The 18,217-nt window shown below is 47.0% G+C and overlaps 1 protein-coding gene across 1 annotated transcript in view; it reads left to right on the plus strand.

Annotated features, from left to right (window-relative positions):
- Cdh13 (cadherin 13) overlaps positions 1 to 17,907 on the plus strand; it is a 1,027,905-nt gene extending 1,009,998 nt beyond the window's left edge. Inside the window, exons 12-14 of the mRNA XM_021220018.2 lie at positions 5,882 to 6,115; positions 7,766 to 7,987; positions 16,833 to 17,907. Coding sequence (XP_021075677.1) covers positions 5,882 to 6,115; positions 7,766 to 7,987; positions 16,833 to 16,840 — 464 coding nt within the window. The 3' untranslated portion in view covers positions 16,841 to 17,907. The remainder of the gene's footprint in view (positions 1 to 5,881; positions 6,116 to 7,765; positions 7,988 to 16,832) is intronic.
- The last annotated feature ends 310 nt before the right edge of the window (positions 17,908 to 18,217 follow it).

Below are 18,217 nucleotides of genomic sequence, written 5' to 3' on the forward strand. Positions count from 1 at the left end.
GAGAGGAGGAGGGGGGAGGAGGAGGAGGGGGAGGAGGGGGAGGAGGAGGAGGAACAACCCATGCCTGTCTCTACCTCAAGCTTCCTTCCTCCCTGCTGAAGGTAAGGCCTCTTTCTTAGGGATTAGTTTCCCCAAATCATAGTTCGGGGATTTTTGTTTGATTTCTTACCTGAAATTAGATCCTATAAAAAAAAAAAAAATCACGTAATAAATCGTCTGACATAGATAGTAAGGGATAACTCCAGTCATAGTGGCAACACCCAGTATCCCAGTAAAACAAGATATGGTTTCCATGTTGCTGGGCTTTCTAAGCAAACACGGGCTCTGTGTAAAACTCACATCCCCCTGTTACTTCTAGGGACTATGTATACAGCTTGAGAGCCATCCACCGTTGCTAAGCAACTCTACCTGATGGACAGTAATAGTAAAGGTGTCAGCTCATGACCCATGAGAACCACTAGGCCTGGCTTTGGTCAGTCCCCACCCTGCACATCCAGCCATGGGGGTCCCACTCTGCATGCTCTGTCATGGTCTGTGTCCCTAATATGTTGTCAGTTCAGTTAGACAGTGGGAATGGGAAGCTAAAAACCCCAACTATGTCTAAAATGACTTAGTCAAGTGTCATGGTTGTGGGGGGAGGAGATTTGGAGGCTGGAGAAGTGGTGGCCCAACAGTTAAGAGTGCTTGTTACTCTTGAAGAGAACCAGTGTTCAATTCCCAGCATCCATATCAGGCCACTCACAAGCGCCCATAACTCCAGCTTCAGGAGATCTGATGCCCTCTTCTGGCTTCTATGGGCATTGCCTTCATGTGTACATACACTCACGTACAGACACATACATTATAATTATTAAAATAAATAATAATGAGATGGTTTGCTCAAGGGGCCAGAAATACTCAGGCTCATGAAGGCAGAAAGTGGGGTGGGATACGTGGATCTGGAAGGGATCTAGTGGGCCAACTGTTCAGTTGCTGATGCAGGTTTGGAACGGAAAGGGAAGGAAGTCCAGATGGCACAGGGGTCGGTTCATGACAGTGGATGTTCTCAGTGCCACTGGGCCAGATATAAAAGTGGCAAGTTTCTCCATACTGTAACACCACTAAGAAATAACTCATAAGATGTAATTGATAAGAAGAATAAAGAGAATCTGGAGAGATGTCTCAGTACCTAAGAGCACTGGCTGATCTTCCAGCGGCCCCAAGTCCAGTTCCCAGCACCAACACGGAGGCTCTCAACAACCTGTTAACTCCAGTCCAGGGGTTCTGGCGCCCTCTTCTGGCTTCTGCAGGCACCTCCATGCATGTGCACATATCCACACATATGTACACATAAAGAGAAGTAAATATTTTGAAGAAAAAAATAATAATAAGCCCAAATCACACTTTGCAGATTTTTGATTCCTTATTGGAAATGAGATCCTGTATTTTAAAAAAAATAATGAAACTGCATAGTAAATATTATGTGAAATAGAAAGTGAAGGATAAAGCTGGACATGGTGTGCATGCCTGTAATACCAGGACTCAGAAGCCAAGGCAGGAGGACCACATGTTCAAGGCCAACATGAGCTGTGTAGTAGTTCCACTACAACCTACACAGTAAGACCTCAAAAGAACAAAACGTTAGTTAATTAGTTGTTGAGTTAGTCAAATTTAAATGTACAGGACAAAAACTTATCAAGAGAAGACACTGTGTATGGACGAGACCTAAACTCAACAGGTCTAAGGGAGCCCATGCTGATCTCTGTGCTCGACACTTACAGCCTCTACAGAGCCCTCTGTGTGTCTACTATGTTCAGTGTTGAAAGCAGTCATGTGCCTCTGGAATGGGGATCATTCGTTTTCACTGGGTCCCCTACCACCAAAGTGGGGACCAGAATGGCTCACATCTCAGAGATCCTTCCAGCTTCCGACTCAACCAATCCAGAAGCTGCTACGCACCCTGCCAAGCCCCAGCCCACATTCAGAGCTGGGACTTTTTTTTTTTTTTTCAAAGCTTTGCTGAGAACGTATCCACTGGCTTCCTCCCTGAAAGCTGCCAAGTCTGGGTCCATCATAGTCTATCCTGTGTGGTCAGCTCCTTTCTGGTCCAGGATTCTTGGCTCATTGCTGGTCTGCCGCGCACATACCCTGGGTGACTGGCATGTTGCTGGTCTGCCATATGTATATTCTGGGTGGCTGGCTCAAACTGAGGCTTTTTGTTGTTGTTGTTGAAATGGAAAGTCTGTGAAGAAGAGACACTGTCCTAACCAAGCTTGAGTTCTTAGACTTGACAAAGAGCTATCCCACAGGCGCTGGAGGCTGCTGGTGCGGAAGAAAACAGCAGTAGCTAAATGCCTTAAAAAAAAAATACCCAGAAGCCCCAGGACTGCCGGTTACTACTGGAGCCAAAGAGGCTTGGGCAGAACATGGCACTTGAATATCTCCGAACTTTGGATGTAACTTCTCTCCATCCCAGACAGACAAGCTAAGGAAGCAGGTGGCTCAACAGGTGACAGCACAGTGCCTTTGCCATACAAGTCTGAGCACCTGAGTTCAGTGCCCAGAAACCACAGGAGAAAGAAAACCAACTCTCAGAAGTTGTCCTGTGCCACAGCACAAGTGAGGGTACACATACACATACATACAAACATCACATCACATTAACACACACCACACACACACATACACACTCCATACACCACACCATAAACCCCACATACATACACAGTCCATACACCACAAACACACATACACCACAAATGCACACATACCATATACCACAGCATACACATAACACACACACATGTACACACACCACATACCACACCATACGCATCACAGCATACATATACATGCACACCACACAAACACACACCACACATATACGCACACACACACACATCACATAACACACACCACACACACACACCACACAAGCACACACACCACATACCACACTGTATGCACCACAGCATACTCATACATGCACACCACACAAACACACACCACACATATATGCACACATACCACACCATACACACATCATACACAGAGACAGAGACAGAGAGACAGAGAGAGACAGAGACAGAGAGACAGAAAGGCAGAGAGAGAGTAATAAATAAAATACAATGAATTTAAAAATAACGTTCATGAGGGAGGCAGGAGAGAGCTTGTAGAAAGGATTTTGGCTCACCCAGCATTTTCTTCTCACTCGCAGTAACTAGCTTTCTACTGACTTAGAAAAAGACATCACCAGCTGGCTGGGTAATAACACATGGGAAATTGAAGACAGTCCTGTAATTAAGTTCATGAGAGGCCGATTCTTCTGGCCATATTTCAAACACCCGTAATGTCTTCTCATCCATTCTACCCAAACGACTTTACTTCATAATATATTCAGAGCGGGAAGAAAAAATATATGTAATGGATTCTTCTGAGATATTCAATTAGTTCAATAAAAAGAGGAAAATAATTTTTCAACAAAGAAGTTTAGCCAAATGGCTAAAGCTGACAGTGAAGAACTGGCTGTGAAGTAATTCTGCGTTTCTTTGAAGTTGTTGCTCTAACAAAAGTTGGTGATGCGCCCCCGTGAGGAAGAGCCCGCCCTGGTGATTAATCACACACATTCCTATTCCATGTTTGTTTGTCTGAATGTTCGTTCTGCATCTGTCTTTGGGTGCTGACACATTTCAATTCCCAGCAGGCCAGGGAAGGCGCTCTGTTTCCACTGCTCAGAGCTCGCTCTTCATCTCCCTTCAAGCAGATTTCTTCCCCATTAATGGAAAACAAAACAGGACAAAGCAAGACATGCCTGCATCGTCCTCCCTGCACCACCCCGAGCTTCTCCTTACTTATGGTGGATGCAGGGTTTCGTTTGGATCTGGGTTTCTCTTTCTGACAGACGGAGACAGTTGAAGCAGGATTCACCCTGTAGCCCAGGCCTGTCTCAGACTCTCTGGCATGCAGGCTAGTTTTCTATCGACTAGACACAGGCTGCAGTCACCTGAGAGAAGGGAACCTCAATGGAGAGAATGCTGCCATCAGATTGTCCCCCATGTGAGCCTGTGGTGCATTGTTTTTTATTGATTGATGATTGATGGGGGAGGGCCCAGCCCATTGTGGGTGGGGCCATCCCTGGGCTGGTGGTCCGCTGAGCAAGCCATGAGGAGCAAGCCAGTAAGCAGCACCCCTCCATGGCTTCTGCATCAGCTCCTGTCTCCAGAATACAGCTCTGACTTCCCTCAGTGATGGACTAGAACTGTAAGATAAAATAACCCTTTCCTCCCCAAGTTCATTTTTTTAAAGATTTGTTTATTATTTATATGTGAGTACACTGTCACTGTCTTTAGACACACCAGAAGGGGGCATCAGACCCCATTACAGATAGTTGTGAGCCACCATTTGGTTGCTGGGAATTGAACTCAGGACCTCTGGAAGAGCAGTCAGTGCTCTTAACCACTGAGCCATCTCTCCAGCTCCCCCAAGTTCCTTTTGATCACGGTGTTTTACCACAGCAAAAGAACCCTAGATGAGACGTCATGATCCTCCTGCCTCAGCCTCCCCAGATTGTGTTCTGACCTCGCAGTTCAGCTCCCCCGTGTGAGCTTCAGGAGTCTGACAGGCAACCTCTAGCCTGCAGCTTTCCCAGGAAGGTTTCGAACTCCGCTCTACCATTTCTCCCAAGCTCCGTACAGCGTAGGAGTCTGAGGGGCCATCAGAACAAACACACCTGGACTGGCGGTCCCTAGGCAGCGTTTGCTGGTTCTCTGATGCCCTCATCCAAGCCTCATCACCAAGGCAAGGCATTTTCCCTGTGCAAACTACCCATATAGTGCTCCTCTTAATCCACTGTGGAGACTCTTCTATATATACAGCTGTGTGGTTTCTATCAATGAATCAGGTTAGATAGTCCCACCACCCCTTCTTAAGAAGGCACTTATGTTTATGGTTGGTTTGCCTATATATAAAATCTCTTTCTTTCATCTATGCTCAGTGCACAAGGAGGCCAGGAGAGACGAGACAGGTCCCTTGGAAACGGAGTTATTGAGTCCTGAGCCACCACGTGGGTGCTGGGGATAGAACCTGGGTCTTTTGAAAGAGCAGCTAGGGCTCTCAACCACGAAGCCATCTCTCCAGCCCCACAACTCCCTTTTAAAACCTCTGGTGGGAGACAGGGGAGATGGCTAAGAGGTTAAAGGCACTTGTGACAAGTCCAGTGACCCGAGTTTGATCCCTGGGACTCACAAGGTAGAAGGAGAGAACTGACCCCCCCCCAAGTTGTCCTCTGACTTGCACGAATACACACCTGTGTGTACATATACACACACATGCATACACACACACACACACACAGTGTAATAAAAAGTGGTTGTAAATATTTGCATCAGGCCACCAACCATTTGGAGACTATCAGTTAAGCACTGTGGTTAGAGAGGTATGCCTGACCCTTATGGGAATAGGAGAAATGTATATGCTTACAATTTGCAGCCTACACATTGGTGCTAACTCTTCTAAGTGACCACTGGAAACCAAGTTTGTTGGCATGTGTCCATAATCCCAGTAGTGAGAAAGGTGAGGCAGGAAGATTGTCGCTTGGAGGCCAGACTGACCTACAGAGTAAGGCACTATCTCCAAAACCCAAGGGCTTGGGGGGAGATGTGACTCCGTTGTATAAAGGACTTGCTTTGTGGGGCGGAATTCCAGTGCCCAGGAAGCTGAGGCAGGAGGATCACAGGTTCCAGTACAGAACCGACAAAAGTGTCATTTTCTACCATCAGCCCAGCTGATGTAAAACTGTTACTAGATAATGATTAAAACACACCAGGTGTGGATCCCAGGAAGTGACCTGGTAGACCAACGTCCTGCTACAGCAGTGGCTCACAAGTACCTCCTTTTCCCACAGGCAACCCTCCTGCGACTGGCACCGGGACTCTGCTGATAACCCTGGAGGACATTAATGACAACGCTCCCGTCATTTACCCAACGGTGGCTGAGGTCTGTGATGATGCCAGAAACCTCAGCGTGGTCATTCTGGGGGCTTCAGACAAGGACCTTCACCCCAATACAGACCCCTTCAAGTTCGAGATTCATAAACAGACCATCCCTGATAAAGTCTGGAAGATCTCCAAAATCAACAGTAAGTCAGGGACCGCAAATGGCCATCCTTGGTTCATTCAGTTGGAACTTCTGTTCTCCTTCCCATAGGTTCCCACAGGGGATTTCAAGTGTGTGTGTGTGTGTGTGTGTGTGTGTGTGTGTGTGTGTATTAGTATGTATATGTGTCTCTATGTGTGCATGTGTGTGTGCATATGTCTGTGTGTCTGTGAGTATCTGTGCAAGCATGGCTGTTCTGCCTTCTGTTTCTTCCTTTTTAATTTTCTTCACCTTAGGCATCATGTCCTCACTCTAGTGACTACTGTGTCCCCAGAATTCCCTGGGCCATTTGGTGTTCCTTGTGTTTCTACGAGAGTGCCCCATTAGAAGCTGGCTCTTTGTCCTTCTTGTTCCCTTTTTTGCTTTAGTTAAAAAAAACACTAGACAGATGATAGGTGAGAGATAGATAAATATACAGATAGATGATAGATGGATAGATGATAGATAATAGATAAATAGATGATAGAGACAGACATGGCTCGGTAACTAAGAGCACTTCCTGCTCTTACAGAGGACCCTAGTTCGGCTCCCAGCACTCATGTCAGGTGTCTCACAGCTTCCTATAACTCCAGTGTCAAGGGACCTGACACCCTTCTCTGGCCTCTGAGAGCACCTGAACACACATACTCACACATACACATAAATTTAAAAAATTAATCTTGAGGCTGAAACAATGTTCTTGCCATGTAGCCCAATTAGCCTTGAGCTTTTGACAGTCCTCCTGCCTCAGCTTCTCAAGGTGTGGAGACTAGAGTCATGTGTCACAACTTTCAATTCCCATAGGTTCTCTCTTTGCAACTGACTGGTGCTGAGGAGAAGCCAGAAGCCAAGCCTCAGCCTTGGCAGGTGGGGCTTCCTGCTTCTCAAGCCTCTCCTGGCTCTACTGGGGGCTCTGATGGGGGCTCCATTCCCTTTGACTCTCTGCAGCACTTTGGAAGGTTTCTGGCCTGCCTCCTTCCATTAGAGAGTCTGAAGTTGAGAACACTCCCCCTCCATTGCACACTACAGACTTTACTTGACTCAGCCTTGCTAGAGGCCCTGGTCTTCATCATTGCCTTTGATACTATTCTCATGTGCCCCTCACTCAAGATGACTGCCACATGCAACCTCTCTTTCCCCCTGCCTTTCCACACAGGTGGGTAGAACTGAGATGTGGTCCACCGCTAACCAACAACCTTACTCATTACAAAGCACTTTTGATGCCTGGTTTCCCGGCCCACTTCCTTCCCAGCATGAACTGAGTTTGCCTTGTCTTCAGTGATGAACTTCTCCCGCTATCAGTGCCATCTGAGTTTGCTTTCTGCACCAGTGACAGAATGGGACGGTGGCAGAGGATGAGACTGTATTGTATGACTGAGCATAGAAATGTCTACCTGAGAAAGTTTAGAGTCCATCATTGCAGCACCAAATTATAGAACCTGTCCCTATGAAGACACTGTCTCCGAAACATTCATCCCATGCAGCCCGTTGCCACTGAGTATATTTTACTTAATGTTCAGGGATTCCGTTCTCACCTACCTATGACTAAACGTTATTTGCACACAGTGGCTTCTGTGCACACCAAGGCCCCAGAGCCTCACTCCACCTCTCACAGAGGGCTTCTCCTCTCTCACAAGGACCTCCTGTCTTGCAGACACCCACGCCCTCGTGAGCCTTCTTCAGAATCTGAACAAGGCAAACTACAACCTGCCCATCATGGTGACAGATTCAGGGAAGCCACCCATGACGAACATCACGGACCTCAGGGTGCAGGTGTGCTCTTGCAAGAACTCCAAAGTGGACTGCAACGGGGCAGGGGCCCTGCACCTCAGCCTCAGCTTGCTGCTGCTCTTCTCTCTCCTCAGCTTATTGTCAGGTAAGTCTGCTTGGCTCCCCATGCTTGCATGTGCACCCACAAACCTCACCACACAGCACCTGACTCTTCCATATGTCTTCCCAAGGAAGTCTGTCCCCCACATCTTTAGCTGGTGTCCGTGTGGTTAGAATTCTCACATGTAAAACTGTTCCAGCCAAGTTTTAAAGGCATCTGGGTAGTCTCCTGCCAGCCAAAGGAGATGTTGGAAAAGGCTCTGCTATTTTGCAAACCAGGCAACAAGCAAAACCTCCTATTGGTGCCACTCACTTGGAACTAAATGCACCAAAATTGGCCAACTGCTCTACCAAAGACGCAAGCTATTCCCATCCTGTTTTGGATGGCAAATGTCCTGTACGGGCTCATGTGTTTGAGCACTTGATCCCCAGATATTGCTACTGTTTAAGGTGGGACCTACCTGAAGAAATGGGTTGCTGGGGAGAGGGGTGGCTGAACTTGGGGGTTATAACCTGTCCCTGCTCCCAGCAAGAGCTCTCTGCCTCCTGTGACCCCTTGTAACAACAGTACCTTATTTTGGTCACAGTGAGGAGATGAAAGTTGAGTTATAGTAAAATATATTTTTCCCAAGCATGATGGTGTTTAATCCTTGGCTGGGTCAAAACCCACAAGAATAAGGGCCCTGAATGTGGGGAGTTGAGGGGGAGGACCAGGAATGAGGAATAGAGAAGACAAAGCTGGAACCAGGAGAGTGCCTGTGCCATGCAGGTTTATTAAGTACAGCATCTTACGTGCTATGTGTAAGGAGAGAAAGTCAAGGTCCTTGGAGATCTAAATCAGATAATGCTGGCAAAGAGAACACAGGAAACCTCAGACTTGGTGGCCTCAGGACTGATAACCATAGCCCTTCAGAGAACCATAGCCCTTCAGAGAACCATAGCCCTTCAGAGAACCATAGTCCTTCAGATAACCATAGCCCTTCAGATAACCATAGCCCTTCAGAGAAGAAAGCCAAGTTCCCAGGAACGGAAACCTCAACTCCTTTGAGGCACTAGACCCAGACTAAGGCACACAGCCCCAGGCCAGACATAGACACAGACCAGACCTTACCAAGTCTGCCCCTAAGCAAGGGCAGAAAGCTTGCATTCCCTTTGTTCTTTTATCAGGGCTTCTGAGAAAGCCTTGGACCAGTCTGATTCCTAAAATTTAATAGATTTAATGTTGGTGTCTGGTCTTTAATCCAAACACTCAGAAGGCAGAGGCAGGTGGATCTCTGTGAATTCAAGACCAGCATAGTCTACATAGTAAGTTTCAGGTTGGACAGGGAGACTTGTTTCCCAATAATAGGAAGGAAGGAAGAAAGGGAGGAAGGAAGAAGGGAAGGAAAGAAGGAAGGAAGAAAATTTATAACTCATGCTTCCTTTCAGTAACTATGAAATCGTTATTACCTGTATAAGTCTGATACAATGACATCACTTTGAGTAAGATTTACTGGCGGGTATCTTAGTTGGAGTTTTATCGGTATGAGGAGACACCATAACCCAAGCAACTCCTCTAAAGGAAAATATTTAATTGGGGCTGGCTTACAGTTTGAGAGGTTTAATTCATTATCATCATGGCAGGAAGCACAGTAGCATGCAGGCAGACATGGTGCTGGAGACGGAGCTGAGAGTTCTACATCTTGATCTCTAGGCAGTAGGAGGAAGCTGTGTGCCATTTTAGACCTAGCTTGAACGTATAGACCTCAAAGCCCGCCCCCACAGTGACACACTTCTTTCATCAAGGCCACACCTACTCCAACAAGGTCACACCTCCTAATGGTGCCACTCCTTACGGGCCAAGCATTCAAACCCATGAGTCTATGGGGCCATTCCTATTCAAACCACCACGGCTGAGTAACATAAATTAGAGAATGAAGTGAACGTGTACTGCCAGACTCTCCTGTGGGGGTGAAGTTGGTCCGGCTTTAACCTTGGCAGTTGTTCACATCAGCTTCTGCCACCCACAAGGCTCTGGGGTCCTGGCATTTAAATTTTGAGAAATTACTGGTGTGATCACGGAAGGAAAATTTGGTAGAGGTAACACAGTGTAGTACATCCTGGTGACAAGGTAGGCAGGTCAACAGGAGTCCCACATCTGGACATCTGACATTTGCAGTGTATGAAGCTCTGTGGGCTGAGCTCAGGCGGGAGATCCTGACAGTGTGTCACTGGCTGTCTGTGCTCTGCATCTCCCAGAGTCATGTCATCAGTCTTCCTCTCACCCACCTCTGGCGACTGTGCCATTACCATCCGCAATCCTCAAGGCTCCCACTAAGTCCTCCAGCTCTGTTCCTGCTCCTCATTCTTAGCTTGGTCCTTTGGTCTTCAATTGTGACTGCGATGAACTTGTTGTCTTCCTGACTTGAAGCCTATGTGAGAGTTTGAAGGAGAAATGGATGTTCTCCTAAATAGTCTCTGTCAATCAACAGATAAAGGGCTAAGGGTGGTACTGGAGATAGAGGTGGGGAAGTTAGACAAGACTGTAAGAATTCATCCAGCTTCATATGAGATGGGACACCAGAAATCAAGGGCAGAGGTTATAGTAAAAGCAACACACTTGATGGTCCCTTGTTTTGAGGACAGTCTTGGTCCTGATTCTGGGGATAATCTCTTTCATGTGCAGACAACCCCTGGTGTCTGTGTAGAGGTGCCTGATTTACTAATGGCTACCATTAGCCTACAGATCATCCTTGTGTAGGTAGTATCAGCTGCAGAGATGGGGGTGGATCTCACACCAACTACATGCAGAACGTCAATGGAACTGATATGTCTCTACCCATACCCTGACCCTACTTCATTTGAAACCCCAATGCTGGAAGTGTGACTCCTAAATCTACTCACATCAAAAGCTCACGGAGTGACATAATGAACACACAGTGGGAATCGAGTAGACTGTCTTATCACAGAGGCCCCTGAGCTTCCTGGCAGCCCTTGTTCCATCCACACTCTGGTCATGCACTGTCTCCCTGGGTTGACTCTTTAGTAAGAAGTGGGAGGGGGAAAAGGGAATTCAGGATCCCTGTGTGAAGGTTTTTGTGCTGCTGATGCTGCACAAGTTGAAGTCCAGGCGGGTGTGTAGGTGCCACATCACAACCATAAGGATAGTTTTTATGACAACAACCTTCCTGAAAGGTATTCAAGACATTTACAAGATTAAACCATGGATAAAATGGGAACCTCGGTTAAACATCGCTAAGAATAGAAACCAAATAGCAAAAGTTCAAGACAGTAAATTTGGCAAGATATCAGGCTAGTGGCACTTCCCAAAAGCACAGACATTACTCAGTCATGAGACTCGAAAGAATCTGAGGGAAGGGCAAGTAAGCCGGTAGGATCTGTTTTATGTCTTATGCCTCAATGGGTAAAGGTACTTGTCACCAAGCCTGACAGGGTGAGTTGATTCCTCAGGACCCACCTACTGGAAGGAGAGGATCAATTCCAGCACGTGCACACACGCGCGCGCACACACACACACACACACAAAATAATTAATTAAAGACTTAAGCATGAACTTCAAACATACAGCATAGTAGCCAAATCTGGCCCTCCACCTGTGTGTGTTAATAAAGTTTTATCAGTGCACAACCCCATCCACTTATGTACATTCTGTCTGTGGTTGCTTGATATTTCAATGGCAAAGGCGAATATTTTTCACAAAGAGATTGCCGACACCTGCTTTTTAGAGCATCGTCCATAAAACCACAACAGCTGTAGGAGAAGCTGATACCAGACAGCACAGGAAGCAAACTTGAGTCCTCCTTCCTTCAAACAATATTCAGAGTCATCCAGCCTGGCACTGATGCTCTGATGTCCACACCTTATTTCCTGTGCCCTTTGCTGGCCTCATGATTTTATTCCACTCTATAGACAAGGAAACCGAAGCTCAGGGAGGTTCCCAGGCAAGCCAGCGGGCAGGGAAGCCAGCATTGGCTGTAGGACTGCCTCCGTTATGGAAGCGGATACCACACATTTGCATTTATTACAGTATAAATGGCTTTCTCTGATGACCGAGAATTGACTGGAAGGCTCTGCACCCCCTTTCTCTGACATCTTTTTCAAAGGGGAAATAAAACTAACAGCATGGAGAGTGATTTAAAAATGTAAATGAAATTATCATTACTGTCAGTGGTGCCAAGTAAGTAACGTGCTGATGGCATAAACAGGCTACATGAATCGTCCGTGGATGCCCTCCCTACAAACCAAACAGCTGGGTTGCTGTTGATGGTGCTGTTGTTGCTGTTGTTGCTGTTGTTGATGGTGCTGTTGTTGCTGTTGTTGCTGTTGCTGTTGTTGCTGTTGTAGCTGTTGCTGTTGTAGCTGTTGCTGTTGTTGCTGCTGTTGTTGCTGGTGCTGTTGTTGCTGTTGTAGTTGCTGTTGTTGTTGCTATTGTTTTGTTGCTGCTGTTGTTGTTGTTGTTGTTGCTGTTGTTTTGTTGCTGTTGTTGCTGTTGTTGGTGGTGGTGTTGTTGATGGTGCTGTGGTTGCTGCTGTTCCAAGTACAGCTGTGGTTTGATGGACCTCTGCAAAGAGCTCTGAAGGAAAGGACTTGCTCAGAAACCTTGTTGACTGTGATTTTAGGCTTAGTTCACCAGAAACGGCAAGAAGATGGTCTGGGGATTACATGAAGAATCTTACAAGTTTCAAAATTAAATGACCCTGGGTTTGGGGGTGGCAGGGGGCCACTTAAGACCGGCTTGCATGCTGTAAGGAAGCAGGGGGCAGGAGGGCTGGCTCAGCAAAGAGCGTGGTTTGCAAGCATGAAGTTGTGAGTTCAATCCCCAGAACGCACGTTTAACAAACCAAAGCCAGGAGCAGCAGCTGCCACATGCGGTGCTTGGCAGAGGAGAGAGGAGGATCCCAGGGCCCGAGGGTCAGTCACTCTAGACCACAAGGCAAGTCCTGGGCCAGTGAGAAAGATGGGCAGCATCTCAGGGATGACACCTGAAGCTGTCTTCTGGCCTGTGTACTCCCAGATGCATGACACAGGGCTAAGCTAAAGAGGCTGAAGAGCTGGATCTGTGGCTACGAGGGTTTACTATTGTGTCATAGGCTAGAGCTGGGGTCCCAGCTCCCACGTCAGACTACTCGAGACCACCTGTAACTCCAGCTCTCAGGGATTAGCCTCTCCCTTCTGGCATCAGTGAGTACACATACACATGCATGTACACGTGCATGTATGTATACACAGACACACACACATGAATACACACATGCATGTACACATACACACACATACAGAAACACACACATACACTCACACACAGTAAAATCAAATATTTTTCTTTTTAAAAAAGGACGATTTCTTTTTTAGAATGTTTAAAGATGAGCCAAAGATGGTTTTTTTTTTTCATTTAATCTCTATTAAGATGTTATTTGCATTTTTAAAAATCCAGTTTAAGTGAATATTGGCGGCTGTATCCAGCTGCCAGCCATACCGTATTAAGGGGAGCTCGCTCTGCTATTGATCCCTCCCTTGAATGCAGGGCTTACAGAGCTGCTTTCCCTAATGATAGGTTTGTCTCCCTCTAGAATTTCCTAGAGTGCCTCTACACCTTGCTCCCTTCTGTTGTGAGATGCGCTGTGGGCACAGAGAAGACCCTAAATGACAGAGGCCACACAGAAAGGCTGTCCTCTGCTGGCTGCCGACGCCAGGCAGGCTTTGCAGAGACACTGTGGTTCTTCAAGGCCATTTGACTTTAGGGACACCAATAGCTGGCCCTTGAGGGATTTGTGATGCGCACACACACACACAGCAGCAGCAGCAGCAGCAGCAGCAAAATGCTCTGCATAAATTATATAAATTACCTCATGGAATCCTCTCAGCAGCTCTGGGGAGGTGGGATCATTTACATGATCATCTAAATTGACCTAAAACAGGGATTGGAGACTATCATTTAAAAACAAAGGGCTGCAGGATAATTTAATGGATCTTACTCAGCCCCCATTTTTTTTATTTTAGCCAAGCTGTCCCCTAGGAAACAGCTGGCCATGTCCAGAATCACTTCCCACTGTCATGACAAGGAGGACGCTGCTAGCGGCATCTAGTGGAGAGAGGCAAGGACAGGGCTAAAGGGCCTCAGGAGCAGGAGATGGATGGCACCTGAGGAAAGAGCTACCTGGCCCCAAATGTCACGCGTGAGCACCAAAGTTGAGGAACCTAGTGCCCACCCTCAGCACTCGTGGGTATCAGGGGTGTGGCAGCAGCGAGAAGAATGGGTGGCTTCTGATCACTTAAAAACCCAAAGGGGACAGGCTCTAGAGAGATGGCTTAGTCCACAAGCCCAAGGTCCTGAGTTCAAATCCACCCCCTGCCCCCATAAAACACTAGACATAGTGGTGGTGCATGCCTTTATCCTGGTGGGACATGCCTTTTCCTCAGTACTGGGAATCCAGGGACAGGAGGATCTGGGGAGCTCACTGGTCAGGCAATCTAATTGAATCTGTATGACCCAGGTCAGTGAGAGTCCCTAGCTCTTAAAATGAGGTAAAGAATGATTGAGGATAACACCTGACTTTGACCTCTGGGGGCCTACACGTGCACACACACATAGAAACACATATTCCTGCACATACATACATATATGCAAATAGATGTACACATATGGGTACACACAAATGCATACACATACACACACTAAAAAGACTATGTATACAATCTGAGATGGACATGGTGGCTCACACCTGTTACCCCAGCACTTGAAAGGCTAAGAGAGGGGCTGGTGAGATGGCTCAGCGGTTAAGAGCACTGATTGCTCTTCTGGAGGCCATGAGTTCAAATCCCAGCAGCCACATGGTGGCTCATGAAACAAATTAAAAAAACAAAAAACTATGGGCCTGAGCGAGTGGGGCTGGAGGGAGAAGGGAAAGGGGGGTAAAGAGGAATAATAAAAATACTTTAGAAAAAAAAAAGAAAAGAAAGACTGAGGGAATGAAGGCCACCTTGGGCTCCACCCTATGTTTCATGCCAGCCTGGGCTATGTGGTAACCTGCCTCAAGACAACAGCAAGTGTAAAGAACCTTACTATATACACTTCTTCAAAACAGTTATGATTTATAACCATTTGCATCAGACCTGAACACTGTAAGGAGGTAAAGTGTGAGTGGGCCCTGGTTGGAGGTGGACTCAAGATATCTCTGAAAGAGCTGACCAAGCCCAAATGAGTGACAGCCTGTGGGTGGACTGCTTCTGCAATGACCTCCAAGGATGTCATAGTTTCACCATAGTTGGGCCTGGTGAGTCCTTCATCTGGGCTGGAATCAGCACAACTCATGCTGGAGAGAACTAGCAAAAGGAACTGGATCTAGGCATCTTGAGGACAAAGCTCCTCCCTGTTCACAAAGCTGAGATGGGCAGAGAGAGGGGAGCGTGAGCAGAAACTGGGATGCTGTTAAACATGCCATTGATGGGTACCACTTGTGGGTCGTGTCCTCCCAGCCCACAGGATGTCTCATCTTTGGACAATGGAGCTGCACACATGTGGATGGCTGAGTAGGACGTCCAAAGATGTCCTCATCCTATTCCCCGGAGCTAATGAACAAGTCACATTACTTGACAGCGACACACTTGACCTCAACACCTTCCTGACATGGTTAGGTCATGTGTCTTGAGATGGGGGGATAAACACCCTGCATTAGTAGGACCAACCTGACATAACCGCACAGCCTTTTCAAGAGGGCTGAGGAGCAGCCATATGAGGATGATAACAGGGAGGTAGAGACAGGGAGACAAGATGCCACATTGTTGGCTTTGAACTTCAAGGAGTCACAGAACACATCTGCCTGTAGATTGGAAGCTAGTGAGGAGGTGACTCTTTTTCTAAAGCCCTGGGGAAGAATGCAGGCCTGCCCACACACTGGCATTAAATGCACGAGACTGCTTTCACATTTGTGACTTCCAGAACTGTCGAGGGAACCCGTGTGTGGGGTTCGAGGTTCATGGGACTGGAGTTGTCTTGTCGGCAATGGGAAATTAATCTGGTGTTTCAAGAACTACCAATGAGTCTTTCACTCTGTGGCAGAATATATATATGGTCAGATAGATGATTGGTGGATAAATAATAGGTAGGTAGGTAGACAGACAGATAAGAGATGGAGAGAGAGATGAGAGATGTGAGAGAGATGTCTGTCTATCTTCATTGAAGATAGACATGATTGATTAAAGATAGGTGTTAGGTAGATAGACAGATGTCTGATTGATAGATAATAGATCTGTCTGATTGATAATAGATCTGTCTGATGATAGAAGGAGGTCTGATAGATTAAAGATAGAGAAATAGATGGGTAGATGATTAATAGGCAGGTAAATAAATGGATAGATGATAGATAGATAGATAGATAGATAGATAGATAGATAGATAGATAGATAGATAGATAGATAGATAGCAGGCAGATAGATGAAAGAGAGAGAGGTGTATCTACAGGGGATGCCCATTGATTGGGCTCTGGGCTCCATTCAGTGTATTCCTAGCCCAGCACATCTGTGCTAATGATCAGCACACGGGCTCATATGGACCAGTGTCGACAGCTGCCGTTGCTCTCAGGGAAGAAGCCTGATGCCTGAACGCATCAGCACTTTCAGAGCCAACTTCTATTATTTATTGAGGGGTGCGCTGGGCCTCAGATGCCAAGAACTGCTGTACTGCTGGTCTCTACTCACAGCCCCAAGTTCAACTTCGGTAGATGTAGCCAGCAAGACAATCCTGTCTTCAAAAGCCACGCTAAAGAAAGAGATACTGTTCAGAGGAGCGTAGTTCGTGTTGGAGCCTGTCAATCACTGGTCTGGTTTACTTGAGTGTTTTGAAGTGAGTTGTGATATATTCCCAACCTAATTCTGTACCTTTCTCCACTCAGGTCTGTGAGAACGACACGCCTGAAGCTTGACTCCCAAGTTTCCATAGCAACAGGAAAAAGAAAAAAAAAAAACAAAAACCAAGTTTATCCAAATCTGAAGATTGCCGTTTACAGCTCTCAGACTTCACAACCAGGCCTCAACTGCCCCACCCCCTCCATTTTCTTTGCAGTTTCGTTTAATCTGTACCTCACCAATTGACAGCATCTTCCTGCCTCCTTTGATTGATGGAACCCTCTGGATTTGCCCTGAATGTTTAAAGATCATGCGTGTCACTGGACCTTAGGGAGCAGGAACAATGACTACTTTTTCTGATGTGTGGACATGTTGCTAGCCAGTGCCCCGCCCACGCAGCTGTGTGGTGGGTTCCTATCTGTACCTGGATGGGTATCTGTCTGTGTATAGACCCAGTATTCGTGTAGAAGGCTGCAGGAGATGCCTGCTTTTGAGATGGTTAGACAGCGGAGGGGGAAGCTCAGACAGCTCCGCCCTCCAGTCAAGGTCAGTCAGGTGAGCTGTCTGTCACTCACTCACTTGTATAGCAAGGGCCTGCTCAGTCTAAACACTGAATGCTGACCGACCAGCCAGGCAGGTCCAGAGGTTGGGGGTGGGGAGGAAAGGCAAGGGAAAGAAGTCTCTGCTTAGTGGGACTGCCACCACACCCCACTACCAACAGATGCCATGGCTTGATGTCCTGACTCCCAAGTGGAGAGCAAGGCACCTTGCCATCAGAGGCTAAGGGCTGAACTATTCTCCCACGGGCAAGAATCTGCCACTGTACTGCCCCAGACCCACAGTCCTACGGTCCTTGTGGTGACACAGATCATGGTGGCGACCCTCTCCCTCCACGGTGTATGTACAAGTACAAATGTCATCGTGGTGTACCTATGAGGAGACCAGCAGGCACCATCCTGTATGCACATCTATTACCCACACATGTACACACGCATCACGCATATCCGCACCGTTTGTTTCCTATATACAGGCATAAAATAGAGTAAGCCCAGGTAGTTTTTCAAGTACCCTTCCGTGTGACTACCGTTGTTCGCAAAGCTGAGAATAAAAAGTTGTTCATTATGTCTGGAAAGGAATTGAGTTTTGTCCTGTAAGCATGTCACGCTAAGAAGAACATCAGTGCTCCCACTAGGGTAACCTTCCCGTTGACAAACCGTAAATGAACCATCAAAGCTCATACCAAAATGTTTTCTATGGAATGAAGCTAGTGGCGGCCTGGGGCTTCAGAGCCTAGCAGGAGCAAGAGTAAGGTAAGTGTCTTGGTATATTTTAATGCTGTTGCTCACTAAAGGTTTTAACTCCACACGCACTGGCACACAGGTGCGTGCTTTCTACTGCAGTCTGTCAGCCCCGTGCTTTTGAGTTTGCCTTC

Source organism: Mus pahari, chromosome 20 (genome assembly GCF_900095145.1).
Source record: "Mus pahari chromosome 20, PAHARI_EIJ_v1.1, whole genome shotgun sequence".
Lineage (NCBI taxonomy): Eukaryota > Metazoa > Chordata > Mammalia > Rodentia > Muridae > Mus > Mus pahari.